The sequence below is a fragment of the Neolamprologus multifasciatus genome, chromosome 12 (assembly GCF_963576455.1).
Source record: "Neolamprologus multifasciatus chromosome 12, fNeoMul1.2, whole genome shotgun sequence".
NCBI classification, from domain to species: domain Eukaryota; kingdom Metazoa; phylum Chordata; class Actinopteri; order Cichliformes; family Cichlidae; genus Neolamprologus; species Neolamprologus multifasciatus.
In genome coordinates this window covers 19,424,254-19,440,462 of record NC_140450.1, presented here as the reverse complement: position 1 = coordinate 19,440,462, position 16,209 = coordinate 19,424,254, and the positions used below count along the sequence as shown (strand labels likewise).

The following is a 16,209-nucleotide window of genomic DNA, read 5'->3' as shown; positions in this document are numbered from 1 at the left end:
CTGCTTAAACTATTTAAATACTTCATAACTATGCTGGTTCTTTCTTAAAATGCAAATGTACTCAGTGTATTTGCTATACAGTCAATGAATATTTTGTTAGGTACACCTGTTCAACTGCTTGTTACACAAATGCCTAAACAGCCAATCACATCTCAACAACATAGCGTATTTAGGCATGGAGACAAGATAACCTGTTTAAGTTCAAACTCTGCATCTGAATGAGGAATTAAGGTGATTTTGAGTGACTTTAAACGTGGCATGGTTGTTGGTACCAGATGGGCTGGTGTATTCCAGAAACTGCTGATCTGCTGGGATTTTCCCAAACAACCATCTCTAGAGTTTGCACAAAAAACATCCAGAGGACAGAGGAAAATGACCAGACTGCTTCGAGCTGACAGAGAGGGAACAGTGACTCAAATAACCCCAGGAAATTGAGACTACAATTCATGCTCACCATGAGACACAATATTCACCAAAATTGAGCAATAGAAGAATGAAAGAACTTGCCTGGTCTGATGAGTCTCAATTTCTGCTGCAACATTAAAATGGCAGGGCCAGAATTTGGCATAAAGAACATGAACACATGGATGCATCCTGCCTTGAATCAATGGTCCAGGCTGGTAGGGGTGCTGTAATGCTGTGGGGGATATTTTCTTGGCACACTTTGAGCTCCTTACTACCAACTGGGTACCACTGGGATGTGGTGGAACGAGAGATTCAACCTGGTGCCAGCAGGGTTTAACTAATTGTCAAAAGAGTGTATATAGTTAGTGGGGAAAATTTGTAATCCTTAAAATACAGTTTTAAAATATCAATAAATCATGTAAAATATCTAAATATATTATTGCTCTGTAGTGTGTTAAAATAAGACCATTTATTTGGCTCACAGAAAACTTTTCGTATGATTATAAACTCCATGTCTCACTGTGGTTTCTGTCAGATTGATAACATTTGTCAGGTATTTCTTTAACATAAACCTTAGACACCAAAATTATTATTGTAACCACGACCAGATTCTGGTCCGGAAGGACACTTACTCCACATCTCGCTTCTTAATCGTCTTTCCGGATCCTAGGACCTCTGCCACTCGGGATACAATGGGATCATAGTTCATGCTGGCGACAGAAACCACCTCCTCACTCCTATAGATGGACCAGAGGAGGAAACAATGAGAAGGTACCTTCACAATAAAAGATAAATATTAGTTCACAATAGTTAAAAAACAACAACACACAAACGAACTAAGATATCAGAAAAATTCTAGAAATCTTACCTTGTATAAAATGCTACAAAGCGCAGTTCATCCAGATCTCCTTGTATAATGACATCATCAAATCCGTCACCATAACCTCCACAAACAGAAAAAAATAATCCGACTCAGGCCTAATTCTTGGTCACGGGCTTCATTTTTGTTCAACTAGATGGCAGTGTAGTACCAACATTTCAGGGCACACGCATTTCCTCTCAGTCTCTGATCTTTTTTTTACAGTCAGTCTTCCTCTTAACACAAACTTTCAGGCTAAAGCAAACACTAAAGATGGTTGGAAGGCCCGCCTACCTGCATAGCGTATGGTCTTCCCAAACATGGCTGACCAGAAGTAAGGCACGGTTTTGACCTCAGTGGCTCTGCCCATCATGCTAAGAGCTGCTACCTTTCCTGTTAGTGCCAGTGGAAACCAAAAACATTGACATAGTTGAGTTATAAAAGCCTTAGTTATGGAATGTGAATGCAGTCAAGAACATGCTACAACAAACTCACCGTGTACATGAGCCATTTGCCAGTGAGGGATGTTCACCTTCTTGTTGTTGCGTGGTGGGAAAGGAAACATCACCACATCTCCTCCAGCAAAGACCCCATCAACATTTGTCTGCATATTCTGGAAGAAAGATGTAAGAATTTAACGAAATGGGAGTCAAACAGTTTAAGTGAGGCTCCAGGCTCTGCACAGCACCTTGTTTACAGTAATGAAGCCCTTGGAGTCTAAGTGGATGCCGCTCTGTTTCAGGAACCCTGTTGCAGGAACGCTTCCTGCAAGAGAGCAGAGCAAGAGTGCAAAAACACACTTTTAATGTCACCAAAGTAATTTTTAGATAATTAATGACAGACAATAAGGACATATTCTGCATTATGTTTCATATCACCTGCTCCAATGACACACACATCTGCCCGCAGGACTTTTCCACTCTTCAGTACAACCTCTTTCAACTGTAACAGGGAAAAAACAGCTTGCAGTTATGCGCTAGTGTATCTATTGATACATTAACAACTCTCACACAAAATAAATGTTAATATAAAAACTGGCCTTTTTATTCAGTTGTTTTTTTTTACTGAGAAATGGGATTATACATGTAAAGTCACGGCGTCTCTCAAAGTTATTTAGATCATTTCCCCAAGAGATGGATGCAATCTTCAATATCCCAAGTTCAGTGGACACAATGTCTATCTCCTTATCTGAGTTTTGCCACGTTATCAAACAAGAGACAATAGTGCGTCCGAGCATTGTGCTGTTTCTCTCACTTTCTGAATACCTGTCCATGATGGCCAACCATCTCTGACACCTCGTTCAGCATGTAGAATTTCACCCTGTTTGCCTCAAACAGCTGCGAAGACAAAACGGTTCTAGTGAATACTCGAAAACAGAGAGAGAAAAAATTCACCGCTGAATTTTCATGTGTCTGCATGATCAATCGCCGCTAATGAGAAGATTTACACTCCCATTTGTGGCGCAGTATTGACCTGCGAAACATGATTTGCATTTTAACTAATAGTTTCCTCTCAGGGAGAATGCTGATGATAGAATTGTGAAAGTGCTTCATGTTCTGAAAAGCTTGATTTCCCAGGAGGGCGTCTCTACCTTCATTATGGCTTTCCCTACTTTCTCCCCGAGAGCTTTTTTAAAAGGGACAGACTCGATCCCGATGACAGAGACTGAGTGGGCCTTGTCAGTCAGAGCTGCAGCCACCTCCATACCTGCCGTCATAATGAATAAACAGCACTTAACATACACACTAGTTAATGCAGGATGACACAAAACAGTAATACATTAAGAGTTAACACCTTTGGAAATGAGTGGACATTTTTTTATATGCAAAGCTGTACTGTGAAAAAAATGTCTGAATTAATTAATATATAAATAAAACAATAAATGAAAGAATATAATATAATGTTTAAAAACTGTACAGTGTATCAATATATTCGTTTTATCTATTAAATAAAAGATAGAATTTTGAATATCTGATACTTTTTTGTTTTGCTTTGCGAATTTAAATGTTATGAAAACAATATGTTTATAAATGTGTCTTTGCCTCACCCACAAATGACGTTCCCACAATCACTGCATTCTTGTTGTTGGCTAGCCTCGCTATGCTGTTAGCATCCTCGGGCGTCCTGAGGTGAAACACATTCCTGACATCTTTGCCCTTGTAGTTCATTGGTTTTGGTCTTTCAAGCAGGAACAGGAGCACAATCGGGTGTCAGTTTACTCATTTACATTCTCAGCTCTTTGGCATCACGAGAAAAGAATATTTTTTGCTTACTTGCTTCCTGTAGCAATAAAGAGTTTCCTGTACTCCATCCTCAGGCCATCTTCAAATATCACAGATTGTGTTTTCACATCTATTGCCACCACCTAAAAAAGCACAAAACAAAAACAATGAAGGTGTAAGTTTTTCTTCAGTTTCTTTTTTTAAAAACAGTCCTAACAAAAAAAGATATATACATATCATTAAACATTAATTAATGATTAATTAAACATTTAAATATTAATCACCTCTTTCTCTTTGAGAAGTTCAATGTCATGATCTTGCAAGAAGTCCATGGAGCGCAGTCTCAGCTGCTCTGCCGTGCTCTCTAAGGACTGAGGGGTAGCAAGTTAGCACTAAGCAAAGGAAACAGTTGGAACAAAGTCTAGAAATGTCATTTAACCCTTTCATTCCCATGCTATTGCTCGAAACTGCAAAGTCACAATTAATCATATTCAACCTGTTGTAAAAACACAACAGATCCTGCAGTCATTCTAGTCACAGAAGTATTAGACAGTCTCTTTTGTGACTAGGCAGCCTTTAAAGTGTGTTTTTACACCAGATATGACTCAAAATCTTAGTCATATTTGGAATTATGAATTATTTATATATATATTTTTTATGTACAAGCCATTTTCCTTTGCTTTGTTGGTTGTTCTGAAGTGTGTAGCTTTTCCTCAAAGAACTGTTTTAGCAGCGCTGACCACAGCAGCACCTCTGCGGTCTGTTATGTAACTTTGGTGGCTAAGTGAGGTCTATCTCATTGTATGTGTTCAGGGTCTGTGTACAAACCTTACTCAGTTTAGGCCTGTCATATGGAGGATGTTTGTCCATAGTGCACATGACAATGCGATCTGTGAAGCCCTCTTGCCTCAGTGTTTCTGCACACACCAAACTGGCTGGACCTGCCAGTAAGTTAACCAAAACAGATGCACATAACATTGCAAGGAAGAAACTCAAAGAAAGATGGAGTTATTTAGGGTCAGCTGTGAGACATAAAACAATAAAGAGGATACACACACACACACACACACACTAACCTGAGCCAATAATGAGAACATGGCTGAATCCTGTGTTGGAGTTAATGACTGCTGAACATCGGGCCATGGGCTTTGACCTTTTCTGTGACTGAAGAGCCTGAAAATCATTAAAGAAAGATCCTAGGTCAATCAGGTGGTCAGCTGACTTTCCTGCATGAACTCTTCATCTTCTTCTTCGTGTTACCTGCTTGTTTGCCCGAATGATTACCTTGTCCTTTTCAACTCTGACCTGCAAACAGAATTATGTGATGTGTACACTTTTTGATGATCATTAAAAAGATGATTAGGCAGGAAATGTGTTAAGAGGTAGCACCAGTGTGGGAGGTCACCTGAAAGATGGGCAGGCTGTCCAGTCCAGGGAAGTCCTCAATGTCTCCTGTTGCAATGTTGAAACATGCACCGTGCCAGGGACAGCGCACGTGTCCTTTGGACAGCACACCTGAAATAACAGCATATGGCCCATCCATACATTTTGTTTAGCAGTCTAAGCAGCGACACCCAGACATCTCTCTCCCCAGCCATCTTCTCCAGCTCATCGAGGGGGGACATCAAGGCATTCCCAAGCAAGAAAAGAGACGTAATCTCCCAGAGATCATTTCCCAGAGATTGTGGCCATTACTGAGCCAATATTAACCAGTAAATTGGCAACTTTGCTTTCATACTAAGCTCCATCTTTACCACAACAGACCAGTACAGCATATGTATTATTGCAGATCCCATGCCAATCCATCTGTCAGTCTTCTGCACCAAGACCCCGAGATACTAAAACGTCTCCCCTTGGGCAGCAACTCATCTCTGACCTGGAGTGAGCACTCTACCCTATTCCAGTTAAGGACAATGGTAATGTTTCTCATCCACTTCACACTCAACTGTCACTGCCTGATGAGGAGGACAGAAGAATCATAATATCTGCAAGGACCAGAGATTTCATCCTGAGGCCACTAAATCAGAAACCCTCCATCACTAGTCTACACCTAGAAAATCCATAAAAGTCATGAACAGAATCACTGACAAAGAACAGTCCTGGTCTTTGAGTCCAGCTTTTACTGGTAACAGGTTTACTACTGGCAATGTGAACCAAGCTCTTGCTGTGGTTATACAGGGACTGAATGGCCCTTAGTTACTCCCTACTCTCAAAGCATTGCCCACAGGAAAAAACACATAGACTGGTTGAGCAAACAATCACGAGACCTATCATCATAGAGTGTCCTGGGGTTCATTATACTTACTGACATTCTCATGCTCAAACTTTGTGTTTGTTATGGACAAACTGTGGTTAGCACATAAGTTTAGTAACACAGCTCCACTCAGGTTCAGATCTGTCAGGCTGCCCCTCCCAGTCATACCCCTCCTGGTCACACTGTCGTTGCCAATATGAGTATTAAAGTCCTTCAGCAGAACACTTTTAAGCACCACACCAACTCCAAGAAAAATCAGTACACTTGATTGTCATTCAGCACAAACGATGGTCAGGACCTATTCCCCCACCTGAGGGTGCAGGGAAACAGCTTTCTCATCCACTGTGGAACACTATGTGCAGACATCGAACTCGGGGGGCACAAATTTACCCATCCCTGCTCGCTCCGTCACTCCATAACTCAAAATATATATCTCACCTTTAACCAGAGGTGCTCCATAGTGTGGACACTTGTGGCCCATGGCTGTGAACTCCCCATGTTCTTTAATCAACAGAGCCCTGCCGCTTCCCAAATCAACCTCTCGCATTCTGTCAAGCACACAAAATAAGATGATAGTCAGATCCAGAGTAACTGGACAATGACACGCTTTCTGTAATTCAACTCAAACAGCTAAGATGTGATTGATGATGTGATTGATGTGTAAACTTTACTTTGAAAGGATTTTACAACCTCAATTCCAAAAACATTGGGACACTGTATAAAATGTAAACATAGAAATAAAGCACAATAATTTGCAATTCACATAAATTGATATTTTATGAGATTTTATTCACCGTAAAATATAGAAGTTGTGATGGGGGAAACAAAAGGCTGGAAAAGTAAGGGGTACTTAATAGATACAGCTGGAGGAGCATTTTGTAGGTAACTAGGTTAATTGGTAACAGGTCAGTAACATGATTGAGTGTAAAAAGATCCTCTTTTAGAGACAGAGTGACATCTCTTTGGACTTCATATAGTCAGTCTGGAACTGGCCTCACCTAGTTATTAAACTGCTTGTCACTCAAGTGTCCAACCTATTTTTGAGCTTCTGAAAATGAGACACTATGTATAATAAATGTCTTTAATTCCTAAACAGTTAATACAGTACTTCTGTTAAAGTTCGAGTTAAAGCAGAAAGTCTGCACTTCAGTCACATTTTGATTAATTGATTTAAAACTCATTGTTTCATGTACAAAACTACAACAACTGTATCACTATCCCAGTGTGTATGGCTATAACTACATGTGTTTGGTCATGGATGCGTCTAGCAAACAATTTCTGCACTTTAAACAGGAGGCACTGTATCTGTGCTACATCTATGCAGGTCACCTAAAAACACTAAAATCAAAGAATTAATTAATTCTGGGTGACCTCCAAACATCCTCACAATTTAGTTCTTAACTACCATTAACGCTGGGAAATGAAATTTTGCCTTATCTTAATGGAAAAGGAAACACAATCCTGATCTCACAATTTAAGACGGCCTTGCTTAATTCAATACTTCCCAAGCTTTACTTTCCTTCAGTATTTTATCATATTTAAAATGTGCATCAACAGGTGAATGAATAAAAAAAAGCTGCATGATCACGTTCTTACTGTCCATTTTCCAGATCTTTAACGTGGCACACAGAAGCCTCCACATAGTCCCGGGGTTTGTGGTAGAGAGGGAGCAGGGTCGAGTCATCATCAGAGCCGTGAGCCAGGGCCCCGTTAGGTCTGCATTCAGCAAAGGGGCTCGCTTTGCCATTAGGCGACAGCCCGTCCACCTCTTTTTCTTTATCCAGGAGAGAGAGTTCCACTTTTACTTCAACTGCACAGCAGAGACATGGCCCAATCAGAAAATGTGCGAAAACGCACAGCTGAATAAATGCAGTTGATGCAGAATTATGGTGTGAAGGTTTAAAATGAAAATGATTTCAGGGGATATTGATGCTAACGATCACCAGTGGACTATCTTTATTATTCCATAAACCTGTTCTGTGTTATTTCATTTCTATCCTTCTCTAGAGTTTTATAGCAGCAATTTGCCTTACAGCCCAGAGAGATGTCTACAACCTTAGGACAAATTGACTCCGACATCCACAAAGCTCAAACAAATGAAAGCAGGAAGCATGTGCAACCCTGTTTTCTTTTTTTCTCTCCCTTCTAGTGCATACCTCTTATACAGTTGTTTCTTTGGTGATGTGGTATAAAAATCCTCAAAATAGGGAGATAGTTTAACAATTTGCATTTAAATTTAAAAAAAAATCATCAGTTCATTCTCAAAAATACAATTTAACCAGGTTGAAGAGGCTTTTTAAATGATGCTCGTTAAATAATGCGATATTCATGGGAGCGGTGGAGATTTAAGTGCAGCTTCAGCTCTCCCAAGGTGACAGCAAAAAAATACAGACTGCAGCAGCACGGAGCACATTAATCTATGGATTTTGGAGCCACTCAGTTTTCTCTGATGCGCTGCTGTTTGCTTTGTATTTGCGAACATTAAGAAGCAGTTGTGTAACTCCTTTTTCACTGCAGCAGGCTTTATCTGTTCGGCTGGAAAAATGTGCTGATCATCCGGTTCTTACACAGTAATCTGGCTGGAATTTTCTCCTGCTGAGCAAGTCTTAATTAAAATCAATGGAAAATCATAGTAGTGAGTGCATTTGCAGGAGAAAAGAAAGAGAAAGCTTTCCACGGCTGAAGAGAATCTCCAGAAGCAGCTGTAATATCTGAGGCTAAATAAGACGTCGTCACACTGATGCTTCATTTGATCAGACTAAGTAGTTATCAGGGTTATAACATACATAAATATATTTGATCTAATTCTTGTAAGTTGCCCAGCACAGACTTTACATTTACTCAGTAGCAAGCATGGCATAGATAATTATGTAAAATGTTCAGATTTTATATTTATTTTTTGTATTTCTTCACATTTTTAGGCAAATAAAGATGGTACAGCAGTTTGTCTTTAAAGGCCTCCCTCCATCATAGACTTTCTAATGGTGCAAATTTACTCCCACTTTTTACACTTCTATATAACTGGGAATAAATTATCTTCTACAGTATTTACTGTATATTTAGAGTGGGAGTCATCCTTATTTATAAATCATAGTATAAAGTATCTGAATAAGCTACTTTATAGGTTTCATGTTAATAATGTTCTTTTCCATCTCATGCTTTAACACGTCTGCCTGGGTAGAAGATGCTCTAAATCTCATTGTACATGTGTATAGTGACAATAATAATCTTTTCTATTCTTCTCATTCTATTAGAACTTGAAAGTGACTTCAGCCTTTGACCTGAGACATTTTTCCAGTGTAGATAGTAAATCTTTGTTGTGCATTGAGTGTGCATTAGTAGCTGGAGGTTACACTGTTATCAACACTTATTACCGTTCAGCTGCCTGACAGTCATCATTTCCATACAACTAGAGTCTCTGAACAGATGATGAAATCTTATTCAGTGCACCTGAATGTGAAGTCGAGTATGTTATTAGAGTACCTCTTAGCAATGCCAACACTGAGGTGATGCATAAACAGATCTCACACGTACTGTACATATGTCAGTTTTAGATATTTGTGTCTCAGTATGCAGTCCTTAATAACCAAAGACAGTAGGGAGAGCATTTAAATTCCTCCCACACACACATACACACACACACACACAAAATAAACTGCAAACAGAGGAGGCTGAGGGGAAGTGTATAACAGGATTTGGAAGCAACAGCTCTGAAAATGACAAACAAAGACACCAAATAGTCCCGATTTACATTGAAAAGCTTCATAATTTTAACCTTGTATAGAATAAAAATTAAAATAGTGTGCTTTTAGTATAATTATTGTGTTGTATTTTCTTCACTATCCTTACAACAGTATTTCTTTAAAAAACATTCTGCATTCATAATGCCATCAGTTTTGACAAGATTCCCAACATCACTGAGTGAAACAGCCCCAAACCACAACAGAGATTTCATCATGTTTTACAGATGGCTGTAGACACTCACTATCGCACCTCTCTCCTGCCCTGACGCACATATTAACAATTTGAATGAAAACTTTGGCTTCTTGACAGCCACCCTTCAATTGAGAGCATTGCTGATGAGGCTTTGGTGAACAACTGAAGGGTTAAATGCATCACTCAGGTCGTGCCCCAAGTCTTGTTCGATTTTTTCCTATTTCTTAAGGACGTTACTTTCACATACTATTCATGTGCTGCAGATAGTTTATAGGAAGGCTTCTTCTTCTGTCTGGCACTTGTCCAGTTTTGTCACATTTTTTAAGGACACACTGCGCACCATGCTGTGATATGGCATGTTTTTTTTTTACTAAAAGCTTTTTGGGAATCACCTTGTTAGTGCAAAAATACAATTTTATATCCATCAGTCTGTTACCTTTGGCATTTTTCATATATTCAGCTAAAGAAATTGGAACAAATTTTGTGTTTTTGGACGGTAGTGACAAAGTGCTTATTTAAAAAAAATATTTTTTTTCTAATGAACACTGGTTTATCATTGAGTTAGGTCCCTTGTTGAACAGTGTTAAAAGGTACAAGGACTGGAGTGAAATGAGAGAAAAAGCAGCCAATAAATCCAATACATTTTTGAAAGACCTTCAGAAAACCCGGAGAACCATTTCTTAAGACCACTTTAAAAGAATTAAAAGCCTGGCTCCTTGGAAGCAAAATATAATGAAACGAGCGGTGACTCAAGACTTATAAAGATGTAAAGACAAAAAATTATCCAAAAAAGTAAAGGACATCATACAGCAGTTGTGGATTTTACTAATTTACTAATGCTTGAATTGGGCAAACATGCTGTTTACCTGGTTTGGGTTTGGAGAAGCATCCTCCCATGGTGGGCCCAGGATTGAGGGACACCCAGGGAGAGGGGGAGAGGGGGAGAGGAGGGGAGGTACAGTCAGATCGTGGAGCTGGGCTGCTTGTTTTGGAGGTAACGGTAATGCAGAGCTGGAGGTCTGAGAACCTGCAGGTCCAAGCTGGCCATCGCACACGTCAGCTCCTCCACATAATCTGAATGCACAGAGCGAGTGAAATTGTAAACAACACACACACCGTCACACTGTGATGACTTGCTGTTAAAACTACAAGCATTAGAAAATGTACTTGTGTTGTTTTTATCATTACCAAACTGATATTTGTCTTTATGTCTGTGTTACTAATGTGCAGCTGATGTCGCTCTGAAATGTGTGAAGGACGCAGAAGTCAGACCCTGAGGAGAGCTAACCCAGCCACTGTTTATCTTTGTCTATGTAACATGTTAGTGCTTGTAAAAAGGAAGCAATTGTGTTAATTAGGAACATGTCCACACACACTGTTGCCTTCGTTCATGCATATTGCATGGGAAACTGTTAAATATTAACAGCACTCCGACACCTATTAGCTTTCACGTCACACTGCGCTTTAAAGGGAAGCAGGGGCCCCTTGAGTTTTAAAATCCCCCTTGTTTTGTTTCCACATTGCCCTCACACATTTCTGCCAGCTCTGGTATTTCACCCACACATACTGTAGCTAGTTACTCACTGGCTGCTATGAATCTCGGCATACACAGGATGGCAGGTGTATCACTCAACGTGGTGCAATCCATCACCAAATTATCCTATTGAGGTTCAACCAAAAGGACTGCTTGATATTCTGAGCACATCTTAATGTCCTTGAACTTTAGAAAAAAAAAACTTTGCAGTACTGAATGGAGCGCTGCTTAGAGAAAGTTCCTGAAGACAAATGAGAAATGGAAAGATCTCCTCTAATTGGACAGAAATCTGCAGCTAACAGTGTGTTGGTGTTGCATATGTACACTGTATTGATTTGCTCTGGATGAAAGTACATTTACTCAAGTACTTATGATACTTAGGATGGTCCTTAGGTTCTGAGGTTTGGATTTTTTAGGATTTTTAGTTCCCTCTGGTTCCCCTGTCTTGTATCTTGTGTTTGATTGTTGTGTTATTTTCTATTTTCCTTTAAAGGTTAACCTTAGTTTAATGGTCTGTTTTCCCCTTAGCCCCGCCCTAACTGCATTCACCTGTGCTGATTATGTTCAGTTGTGGCTCATCCCCACCAATCTCCTGTTGCCTCTCAGCCCTCTCTGTGTGTATGTGTAGACCCGCCTTCCCATTAATTACAGCATCTGTTTATGTTCCTCTCTATTGCAGCTCAGTTTGTTCCCATATATTTTGTATTATTTCCTGGCTCTGTTTATTTTGGACATATCAACTGCGATAAGGTCTCTCTTTTATTTTCCTCCTTCTGGTCTCGCATGCTGGATTCAGGCTCTGTTTATACCACCAAACTTGACAACTTAAGTATATTTTTGAGCTACTAGTGCTGCACACAAAAATATTCATTTTATGCTCTGCTTTTCTTCATTTCCATAAAAAGTTTAAATTAAAATATTTAAAAAAATAAATAAATGGATGTTAAGTGCTCTGTCCAAAATTTACTCATTTCAGGTGGGAGGCGCAGTAGTACAGTGGTTAACGCTGTCACCTCATAGAAAGAAGTTACTGGGTTTGAACCTCCTGGGCCCCTCTCTGTATGGTTTCCCTGGCCCTGTGAGTGCTCCAGGTTGTCCCCAAAACATACGTGTTGGGTTGACTGGTGACTCTAAACTGGCTAGAGATGTTGATGTAATGTGAGGTGTTATATCCAGAGTGTATCTTTCCTTTTGTCCTGTCAGCTCAGATAACCAGGCTGGATAAGCTGATGGATGATTTGACCTTTCAGACCTGCAATCTCTTACAAAGGGCACTTTGTAAAGACCTTTTGCCAGTGTCTCAGCTCTTAGTCTAAAGTTGCTTTCATAAGGCGCTATAGAATGAGCGTGAAGTTGCATCTGATAATGGAAATATCTTAGCAGGTTAATTGTACATTAAGCAGTTTTTAATCTGCCAGCTCTGTTTCTTTCCATGTAACAACAGCACAGGTAATTGTCCAGTGAAATCACAGCATGTTTCACTCCTGCCTGCTGTATGGTCTGACTAGACAACACTCTTTCCTAAACCTTCTGAAGTGTTGCCAGTAGTGAGAACGCATGTGAAGTGTATCATCTCCTGCTGTGTGCCACATATAAGGACAACTGCAGATTCTACAAACATTATTTGGAGTTCAAACACTTTATGAGTTGTAAGTGTTTCAACAAGAGACAGAATCCCCAATAAACCTTTTAAATGGTTTGCTAATCCAAAGAGGTAAAACTATCCCAATACTTCACCAAAAGGCAAAGATGGTCTTTTTGTGAAATATTGGCTAGATCTCACTTCATTAATCATCTCAGGACTCTTCAAATGTATGTCATGGCCCTTTAAGTAAACCCTATATTGGAAATGGCTACTAAAATACACTTGTGCACATTTTTTTGCTAATCATTAAGTAGGGTCTAGTTTTCCGTTGTTGTTTTAGGACTTTTACTTAAATAAGGATAATATTTTAATTGCTGTTTCTTTGAGATGTCACTGAACAAGGTGTTACTTGACTTGTTAAGCCAAAAATCTAATGAAAATCTAGTGATCTCGCTTGGCTCTGGCCTCTTTTTAATCTGTATTTTTGTTGCTGTTCCTTCAAATATCTATGCCAAGCACATTTCCTTGCATTTAGTTAACATCCATGCCAGCACTGCCAAGTGCTTTCTGTGTAAGCCACTAACTAGAGAAAGCAAAAAAAGAAAAAAAATCAAGTCCTTTTCTGAAGGGTGAAGATATGTAGGAAAACTTGCCCCTTGCATGTTGTCCCTTAAATAATTCGTCACCACTGAAACTTTGATGAACAACAAATTGGATCACAAATAGCTACCATACTGGAGCTCCAGTAAACCCAAGATATGTTGTGCAAAACTAAAGTAGGTTAAGCAGATTTGGTCCTCACAACATATGACGCAGATCCCTCACTCTTTCTCACTGTTGGGCCTGTCCCCAAGCAGTGCTAATAATCCTGCCTGCAAACAAGCTGTCAGCTTCACTCACTTCCCTACAAATGTAAAACCTGTTACTGGAATGTCAGAGGGGAGAATTAGCAAAATGCCAACTACTGGTTGGTGGAAAAGAGGCTGATCTATAAAGTGAACGTGAGTGAAACAAATGCCAGCCCTTTGATGGACACACCCACTGAAATTACCACCACGCAAACTGTGATAGCATGTGTAACGTTAGCAGAAGAGGAACATGCTGCGATCTCCATATGTACTAAGAGAAGATCAGCTTTTCATTGGCTCATTCACTTCATAACACCTCGACTATTTTAAAACACCTGCTTTGGCAGGTATCCTGACAGGTTAGCCTGTAGTTAGAGTTCTCTGATCCTTGGCTGATAAAAGGCCTCATGCTGCTTAATATTTGACCACGCTTCTTTCTTTCCCTCACAGTCAGCTCTTCTGGTTTGTGAAATGCAAGATAAGCCTGAGGAGTCATCCTGCAATTGTGTAAACCTGCTGCTGAGCTTACTGACCATTTATTTTATTTACTAGCAATTTAATGAAGTCTTCAGTGCCCCTGACAAATGTATAAAAATGAAAGCATTTTAATCCTTGATCTTTTTTTTGTTGGTGTCTTTTTGCTGTTCATGTGTTAATTGTTTGCAGTGAAAGGAGACAGGAGGGACAGGGAAGGGCAGCAAGTGTCCCAAGCCATGTCTGAAGTTAAAGGTGTTCCCTGAAATGCCGCCAAGCTTCTGATTGACTTCTGTTTACTCCAGTGCCTACGTGTCACAGACTATGAAAGAAAAAAAGTGTGGATTACAGTTACCACAATCCCCATTAGGAGGCTCCAGTGTGTGTGTGTGTGTGTGTGTGTGTTGAATTTCATTGAGATTATTCAGATCAGTGTTTGTGTATAGTCTTGCTTTTGTTTCCTTTGATTTGAAGAAATAAATTCAGCTCCATGTGACGCCAACAGAAACGGGAATATAATGTGTGATAAATAAACTATACATTTACCTGATTACAGAGTCAGGTACAGTCCTAATTAAGCTTTTAAGGGGAATTCAAAAAACATTACTGCTTCACATGATACAGCAGCTGCTACGTGGTTCAAGAAAACAAAGACCAAATAAGCATTCAGCGTTATTTACTGTCCAACAGCACAGAGTTCATGAAGTAGACAAGTTCCTGTGGCTTTATGTTGACTCAGATGCCAATATGTTTTGTATGTATTTATCTGTAAAGCTTAAGTTGGTTAACAATGGCACTACATGGCTCTATCAGGTGATTTTGCTGCTACTTTGAGCGATAACCTCTCCATGATGTCATGGAAAACTGGAACTGAGTTCTTCAGAGGGGTGTACACCCCTACAGGGCAGCTGTACTTCCTTAGAGCAGTTCTGAGAGTGACCAGTTTCTCAGCACACACACGCAGACGCATACAAAGATACACATGGCTGCTGTCAAATTAAGATTGGAGATGTGCTGTGATATATTTGATCTGTTTTCATTTTTGTAAATGTTACTGGTGTATATGGACTGGAAAACATTATCTGATATGCGTGAAGTTGGAGAGATCAGAATTTCTCCAAGATTTTCATCTATTCCACTCATGAGTGTGTTTTTATTAACAAACTGATTTGTAGAGAAACAGTGAATGTTTCTCTACAGAAGAGCCCCCAGAGCAAGCAACTTCCTTATGGAAGTACTGTACGTGACCACAGTGCACCAATGCAGGCAAAACCCACTTGAAGAAATAAGTGGGATCTCTCTCTCGCGCACACACACACACACACACACACACACACACACACACACACACACACACACACACACACACACACACACACGCAGCATCACATAAACACATATAAAGTAATTACCTCTAACTCTGAGTCCCTGGTGTAAAATGAATCTGAAGGGTCTTACCCGCGTGCATGGAGCAGGTGCACTGAGATCCTGTCAAAGTCCCTGGTGCTCAGCCGTCCCTGCGGAGCACGGCAGCATATTAGCACGGCTCTCCTCGCAGTCTTCTCCCTCTCCGGATTGGCTCTCTCCGCTAGAGTATTCCCAGTCTGCGTGTCCCTCCGTACCCTCCTCCGCACTCCTCTTCTTCCTCTTGATGCAGCAGAGGCTCCAGTGAGTGAGTGAGTGTGTGGGTGAGCGTACGTGTGTGTGCGCTCTGCCCCTCTCAGAGTCCCCCTCAGCAGCAGCAGGAGCAGCACACTGAGCCGACCGGTCGTGGGAGTTGCTCTCTTTTGCAGTCCGAGCCTGAAAACGCAGCAGGACCTTTGCCAGTTTCTCAGCTGTATGCGGTATTGATGGAGTTGCTGAGGGGATGCTAACACAGCATGAATTCTCACCGTTCCCTGCTCTCCTCCACCCAACCCTCCTCTCTCTTTCCTAAAAACACACACACGCTCTCTCTCTCTCTCTCTGCGTGTGAGTGCGCGCGCCAGGCTTGCTTTTCTGTTCAGACCCTTTCAGCCTCGCCTTCAAATGTCAAAGACCTGACTTGCCAGCTAAACCTGATCAAAGACTTAACTACCCTCCTCAAAGCACT

The 16,209-nt window shown here is 40.4% G+C and overlaps 1 protein-coding gene across 4 annotated transcripts in view; it reads right to left on the bottom strand.

The window, feature by feature from the left end:
• The window catches only part of aifm3 (AIF family member 3), a 21,157-nt gene extending 4,948 nt beyond the window's left edge, over positions 1–16,209 (bottom strand). For 3 of the 4 annotated variants that reach the window (XM_085179799.1, XM_085179802.1, XM_085179800.1), the window contains exons 1-19: positions 15,576–16,208; positions 10,543–10,750; positions 7,337–7,550; positions 6,179–6,288; positions 4,892–5,001; positions 4,747–4,791; positions 4,563–4,659; positions 4,315–4,427; positions 3,771–3,857; positions 3,538–3,629; positions 3,312–3,442; positions 2,856–2,971; positions 2,530–2,601; positions 2,143–2,206; positions 1,953–2,029; positions 1,760–1,877; positions 1,559–1,657; positions 1,274–1,349; positions 1,038–1,142 (exon numbers count right to left, since the gene is read on the bottom strand). In XM_085179799.1, the coding sequence (XP_085035925.1) occupies positions 1,038–1,142; positions 1,274–1,349; positions 1,559–1,657; positions 1,760–1,877; positions 1,953–2,029; positions 2,143–2,206; positions 2,530–2,601; positions 2,856–2,971; positions 3,312–3,442; positions 3,538–3,629; positions 3,771–3,857; positions 4,315–4,427; positions 4,563–4,659; positions 4,747–4,791; positions 4,892–5,001; positions 6,179–6,288; positions 7,337–7,550; positions 10,543–10,573 (1,757 nt within the window). In that variant the 5' untranslated portion in view covers positions 10,574–10,750; positions 15,576–16,208. Of the gene's footprint in view, positions 1–1,037; positions 1,143–1,273; positions 1,350–1,558; positions 1,658–1,759; positions 1,878–1,952; positions 2,030–2,142; positions 2,207–2,529; positions 2,602–2,855; positions 2,972–3,311; positions 3,443–3,537; positions 3,630–3,770; positions 3,858–4,314; positions 4,428–4,562; positions 4,660–4,746; positions 4,792–4,891; positions 5,002–6,178; positions 6,289–7,336; positions 7,551–10,542; positions 10,751–15,575 lie in introns of all 4 variants that reach the window. The other variant, XM_085179798.1, reaches the window with a different exon arrangement.